Source organism: Lactuca serriola, chromosome 1 (assembly GCF_051521515.1).
Source record: "Lactuca serriola cultivar US96UC23 chromosome 1, Lser_US96UC23_V15, whole genome shotgun sequence".
NCBI classification, from domain to species: Eukaryota; Viridiplantae; Streptophyta; class Magnoliopsida; order Asterales; family Asteraceae; genus Lactuca; species Lactuca serriola.
In genome coordinates, this window is record NC_136408.1 from 25539538 (window position 1) to 25546948 (window position 7411).

The 7411-nt window shown below is 39.1% G+C and overlaps 1 protein-coding gene across 1 annotated transcript; it reads right to left on the reverse strand.

Annotated features, from left to right (window-relative positions):
- Positions 1-1310: 1310 nt before the first annotated feature.
- On the reverse strand, positions 1311-3083 carry LOC145052664 (uncharacterized). Its single transcript, XM_079000518.1, has 5 exons — positions 2949-3083; positions 2640-2891; positions 2440-2562; positions 2094-2314; positions 1311-2022 (listed from the first exon to the last, which is right to left on the reverse strand). The coding sequence occupies exons 1-5, from the start codon at positions 3081-3083 to the stop codon at positions 1311-1313; spliced, it is 1443 nt and encodes a 480-aa protein (XP_078856644.1).
- Between the last annotated feature and the right edge of the window lie 4328 nt (positions 3084-7411).

A 7411-nucleotide genomic window follows, 5' to 3' on the forward strand; every position in this document is an offset into this window, starting at 1 on the left:
TCAACTTTGGCGGTTTACATACGATTTATTGTGATTGTAGAGCAGAAATTGCAGAGCAAAAAATGGAAGTCTCCCGTTTGAAAGAAGAAATGGGTCGAGATTTGGTGTTAAGCAGGGTTGAGTCACTCGCATTGCATCGTCGGATTGAGCGCACGGAGAAAAAGGTGACTTCGTTGACCGTATTGGTGATTGGACTTATGATTGTGACTTTTGGTTTTATGGTGGAGAAGTTTCTTCATATCGTGAACCCCCGATATGTTGGTGGTTCATAGTGTTTGTGTTGATTAGGTATGGATGTGTCTTCTTTTGGTAGTATAATGTTGTGTATTAGGGTTTATGTGTTTGTTTTGGCGAAGGTGATTGAAGACCTGTCTAAGCACAGGCAATTTTGTATAAAGTAACTTTGTAACCGGGTTTATTTAATGGAAAAATAGTAGTTAATGGAAATTACAGTTAATTAGTGTGAAAGAGGGTAATTTCATCATTTCACAATTTACCCTTACATATACTCATGTTTCAGACACATATGTGGACTTAATAAGCTTTCTTTTGCTCTCCTATTCTTCTTACCGTTCAAGTGACCTCACTGAAATGAAGGGTTCGATGAAATCAGTTGAATGCTTGTGTGGATGTGAAGCAATATTACGAATGCCAACTACTAAATACAACCCTGGCCGAGTCTTTTATGCTTGCCCCAATAAGGTAAATGTAAATTGTATGTTAACTGTTGACCTAGATTTTGATAATTTATTTCTAGGTTTGGTAACTTAATCTATAACAAATAATAACTTCAATTGTAGGGGCCTCGTGATGGCTTCATATGTTGGGCAGATGAAGTGGAGAGTACGAACACGACTGGTGACACAAATTTGGTTACAAATTTGGTTCGGGCAAATAAGAAGCTTCAATCTGATGTTAGAAAGATGAAGTTATGGTTATTTCTAAGTTGGACTATTTTTTTTGTGGTATTAGTCTACAAGTTGTAATGGGTATGTAATGGGTTTGTAATCCCTTTCGTATTAAATGTGGTTTCATTTCCTATTAAGATGAAGTTATGGTTATTTCTAATATGGTTTCCTTTCATGTTTACCAATATATTTATAATGGGTATGTAATGGATTTGTAATCCCTTTCCTATTAAATAAATGAAAGTCTCATGCTATTGTGTGTCATCGTTTTGTTTGTGTTACTAGTGTACATAAAAAAACATTCAACAAACACATACCACAATAATACTACTACGAAACAAACTTAAATAACACATGAAACAACCAACCTAGTCTTAACACACTACCAAATAACAGTTATGTCTATTCAATATTCATTGGATTATCACCAGAATTTCCTTCTCCATTTTTCCCTTCAACCCTTTTTGCCAATTTTTTCTTTATAATCCTCTCTGATTGCTTCCGTTTACGTGCAACTGTTGTTTTTGAACCACTTCCTTCCTCTTCATTACCACCTTCAGATTGCTTCTGTTTACCTCCAACAGTTGTTTTTGAACCACTTCCTTCCTCTTCATTACAACCTTTAATAGTTGATCTCTTTCTCTTCACCTTGAGTTTTTTGGGCTTTTCAACTTTAGGACATGTAGCCTTGTTGTGACCAACTTGTTTACACACACTAGATAGAATTTTCTTCCCAACCTTTGACACGGTGTGTCTAGTAGTCTTTTCTCCTGGGTCCTTCCTTTTATTGACTTTAGGCCTTCCTGGCATTTTCCTTTTCAAAGGTGGCAGTGGTGGTATGAAACTGGTACTTGGCCACATATTGCAGCCATTCATCCCTCTCAGTGGATACTTGTAAGCATTTCTATAAAAAGCTCCAAAGAACATGGGATCCACATAACTTCCGACATCTTTGTTTAGGTAACTAATAGTTGCAACTGAGTGCACACACCCATACCCATTTAGTTGCCAAACTCTACAAGAGCATGTCTTCTTTTCTAAGTCAATGACATAAGACTCTGCTAAGTTTCTTGTCTCAAATTGGTTCAAACCAGTTGGTAAAACCTTCCAATATCTAATAACATTGTCTAAAAGTTAGTCTAAGTAGTATTATCTATGATGTTAACAAACACAAACTAAGTTTACCTTTGAGCTTTTTTCAATTGATTCAGCAAGGATGTAATTGATGGACATGGTTCAAAATCTGGCCATGAACCGCCTTTCATGCTCAAATGAAACTGCCTTTCCATAACATACAATCTAATCTCTTCAAGTATTGTGATGATTGGTTTCTTCCTTGCATCTCTTATAACATTGTTAAAGCTCTCCGACAACCCATTCTCTATAGCATCACACATTTTGCCCTCCTAAAAAAAGCTCTACACCATGATTGTGGGTTCTTTTCTGTTAGATACTCAAAGGCTGACGGATTGAGAAGTTGTATTTCCTTCATTGCTGCATTGTGTAAAGGCCCAGTAGATGCCTTGCATGCCTTCCAAAACATCTTCTCATACATTACTCCGGGGAATCTTTTACTAAAGTTGGCAACAACATGCCTTGCACACTGTCTGTGTTCAACACTAGGCAAAATCTCCTTCACAACTTCCAATAGTCCCTTCACATTAACAATTCAATTGGTAAAATAGTATAGGCAACTTTCATTAATAAATAAAATACAACTAAGAATCATACCTTATGCTGGTCTGACATCAATGCAATTCCAAAACCATTGTCCATTCCTAAGTCATCTTTTAAATTTTCCAAAAACCATTTCCAATTCTCTTTGTTTTCAACACACACAACTGCCCATGCAATCGAAAATATATGATTATTAGCATCCCTTCCAATAGCAGTTATTAACTCTCCGGTACATAGCACCTTAAGGAAACAGCCATCGGGGTTAATTACTCTTCTACAACTGCCCCTCCACCCTTGCTTTAGTCCCTGAAAACATACATAAAACTTACAAAAATAATTTTTCCCATCAGGCATAGTTTTGACATCCATTCTCATAATTGATCTTGGGTTTGATCTTCTTATCTCCTCACCATATGACCAAAGCTTTGAATAGTGCTCAACCAATGTGCCTTCAATTAGCTCAATAGCATGCTTTTTTGCTCTCCTGCACTGACCCATACTTACATCTATACCAAAAGCCTGTTTAACCTGTTCCCTAAGCTATCTAACACTCATTTTCTATTTTTGTAAGAACTCAGTTGTAAAATGGCTACCAATCCAAGGATAGCTAACAATTGATCCAAGTTTAAAATTTCTAGCACAATTATGCTCATCTATAAGGGACTTAGTCTGGAAAGAGTTTTCTTCACTCATCCATGAAGCCTATAGCCTAAACTTACACTGCCCAGAACAACATTTAACTAATAGTCTTTTACTGTCATTTTTTTTGTAGCACAACTGTTAGGTCCGGATCTATATCTAATACTAGTAATCAAACAATCACAATCGAGAATAACAATAAGATGAATAAGAATTGAGCTTGCACACATTTATATCAAATAACCGTCTGGCACAACTCAAACACTAGCCGTAAACTGACTGGCATCCAACCATACAAATGACCAACTCCTAGCCCTTATATACTCGACTAGACAGCAAACGGAGTTTGCGGCCGTAAACACGTTTACGGCCGTAAACGTGTTTACGGTCGTGAACATGACAAAATAGAAAATAACTCAAATGTACTATTATAGGCTCATAACCAAACAAATCACATAGAAATCCTAGCCCAAACCATTTATCAGACCCTTCAATCTCCCCCTTGGTTTGGTGCTAGCATGAATTCAGTCCTTTTCGACGACCAACACATCAGATCTCCCCATTGCTCCATTCCACATTTTCTTCTTAATCATTTGAGCCACCATCGCCGTATATTCTTTTGCAGCGGGCTCAAATATTGATTCAACCACCACAATCTGTTTAGTAGCAAGATGATGTATGTCCCATTTGTGAAATTGAAGCAAATCCCTTTTCTCATAGAGACGGATGCAATTTTCCTTTAACTTGATGACCGCAGCATCCGTGGATTCATCATACACCCAATAAAGCATGGATGCAAGAGAACCATTAGGGTAATTTTGAAGAACAGGGACTTGCTTAACCTGAGCTGTAGCAGACCACATCATTGATGTAATTGGTTGTTTTGTTGAGGTATCAAATACCTTGGAGTGAACCTTGACAACAGACTCTGTAGTCTTCATTGACGGAAACCCCTTGGCCACTTGATCTTCCAAGAAAGATTTGAACTGACTGGCTCTAGGATTTCCTGCTGGATTTGAAAATGGAGCTTTGGATAGCTCAATAAGGTCAACCTTAGTAAAAGAGTGAAAATCATGAACATCCTTGTATATTTCCTTATTCCCGCTCTTCCTTCTCATCATAGACATGTTTTGTGTGTCATGGAATCCCCACGACATGATTCCTGACCTATCAGCATAGACATCCCTGAAATTTTGAGTGCTAAGATCGGTAAGAGTAATTCGTGGCTGATCCCAGGGTGCCTTATGATCTACACTTCTTTTTAAAAGCCATTTGCCTTTGTCATCCTCGGTAACAACCTTCTTCTTCTTCTTCTTCTTCTTCTTGGAACTCTTTGAAGCATTTGCCCTTGGAGCTGGTCCAGGTTCCACTTCAAAGCGATCCACAATGATGGGAGATCTGATCGGTTGAGAGGTAGTAGGAGCATCAACACTGGGAGCGTCTGGAATGGGGGGATCGACATATGGTTCTTCAACAGTTGACTTAAATTCATCACCGAATTTGTCTTCAATTTTCTTTTATAACTCCAGGAAGTTGGCAGCCAAGTGACCATATTGTGTCTGAAGGTCAGCAATTTGCTTAGTATTCAAAACATTGTCTTCGTGAAGCTCGACCACTTGGATACTGAGCTCTGTATTTTCAGATTGAAGGTCTGCGACCTTGATGACTAGATCAGTATTCCTTTGATCAAGTTCAACATTCTTTCGATTAAGAACGTCAATCTGACTTTGGAGTCCATGGAGTGAAGGGGTTTCTTCTCTTGTGTTGTCACCTCCAATGAAAATTCCCTTGCCACGAGGAATTGGTGCAGAGAATTGTTCTTCAGCCAATAGTCGGGCTAACTTAACCGAGACATCATCTTTGTCTGGCCTGGGAGGAGAGAGGTCTGCTTGAAATGAGGAACCACCAACTTCAAATACAGTACTGGGACCTTCACTGATAGGTTCGGCTGAGACTATAACAGGCGTGATTGTCGGTGGAGCTGTAGCACCTTGTGTCGTCGTACTCTGATTTGCTAGTCTCAGAATGAGTCTGCGTCGCTTGTTTGGAGGAGGAGTAGCTTGTGTGGCGGTGAGATCATCTTCCATTGGCATAGATTTAGGTGAAACAGTATCAAGGGGAGGAATCCCTGATATTGTCACCATAGAATTTGTTATTTCCGCCTCTGGATTGGAAACAATAGGTGCAGCTTCGAGAACGTCTTCTTCTTCCCTTGTCTCAGTTGTCACATGAACAACTTCATTGACACTGTCGAGCAAGCTGTCGAGGTTTACTCCGGTCAAATAATCATCATTGCTACCAAAATTCAATGGGATATCATCCTTATAAAATCCCGTGAGGTCAACATCCTCAAGCCCTTAATCATCGATTCCTGTTCCCTCGTTGTAATTACTCTGTACTTGAACAAATTGTAATTCGTGTTCGCCATCGACTTGAGCTTTTGGATCTGGAGTCTCATTGTTTTCGTGATCTGAGACAGTGATGATGAATTCAGAAGACACTCTTTCAGATGAAGTCGACTCAGATAGAGTTTTCTTAGAAGTTCCATGAGATTCAGAAGACTCATTAATCTCTGCAAACTGTCCGAACTTCACCGGAGGATGCAGACCTTGAAACATTACCTTGCCCTTTCGATTCTGTTTAATAATGCCAACAGTGTGAGGGCCCAAGGATTTTGTGTCCAACTTATCACCACCTTTGACCATATCGGGGAATTGGTCATTAATGAATACTTGAATAAATCTGGGATACATCAAAAACGCATCTCTATTTCCCCGAGTCATGGTGCCAATGTTCACCAGGAATTCATCAAAGACATACTTCGAGAAATTGAACTTGTTGTCGGCGGCCAAGGAAACGATTGCTCCTATATTTCTGATAGAGATCTCATCTGCTCCTGATCTCCTTCCTGACATGCAGCTGATGAACACATGAGCCAAGAAACGCCAGTAGGGAGGCAGAAGCTTCTTCACAGTTGGAGGATATGAACCCTCGTATCCCATCCTGTCAAGGATTCGTGGAATTTCTTCAGCTTCAGCTTCATTGGGATAATCAGGTTCATCAAGGATTAACAAGGTGTCTCTGATATACTGCTCTGAAATTCTGAACTTGCAATTTTACACCACTGCTTCAATAGTCAGCTCTTTATTCATCTCTGTCACCTTAGCTGATCTCCAGAATTCTTGAATAAGATTCTCATTGATAACAGGATTCACCGTGATAGCGTGAGCCAGGCAGCATTCTCGTAGTCGGTACATCATTGACATAAATTCTCTATGGGCCACTGGTGGATCATCCAATACGATGACAAGGTTATGCATCTCAGCAGTCTTAAGATACGCCATTATCTGCACTAAACAAGCCAATTAAGAAATTTCTGTTTTTCTAAAGTTTTTGGGTTTTTGAAAATTTTTAATTTTTGTTTTTATTTCTACCCCTAAATTTGTGCATAGAAGAGAAACGAAAGTAAATGCGTAAATTTAAACTATCCTAAAGCAAAAATTAATCCTCAAAATGAATCATTTTCAAAAATCCTACAAGCACATCGAATCGAGCTTTGTTAATCGGCTTTGTGAACAGATCCGCCACATTATTAGCAGTGGGAACTTGTTCGAGCCGGATGAGCAAACACTCATAACAATCTCTGATGAAATGAATTTTGATGTCAATGTGCTTGGTTTTGGAATGTTGGACAGGATTTTTAGTGATTTGAATAGCAGCCTCATTATCACAGTTAATTGGGGTTTCTAGATAGTTCAAACCGTAGTCCAACAGCTGATGTTGGATCCAGATAACTTGAGAGCAGCACGCCGATGCAGCAACGTATTCCGCTTCTGCTATAGAAAGTAGATATTGTATGTTGTTTCTTGCATTGCCACGACACCAGTCTATCACCAAGGAACTGACACCCTCCTGATGTTGATTTCCTGTCAAGCTCACAGCCTCCATAATTACTGTTATCAAAAGCATATAAATCAAATTCAGAATTTTTCGGATACCAAAGACCCAGTTTTGGGCTGCCTTTGATATACCGAAAAATCCTTTTGACAGCAATAAGATGTGAAAGTTTAGGATTAGCCTGATAGCGAGCGCATTGACACACTGCAAACATGATGTCGGGACGACTTATAGTGAGATACATCAAGGAACCGATCATCGATCTATAGTGAGTTTGATCTACGGATTCG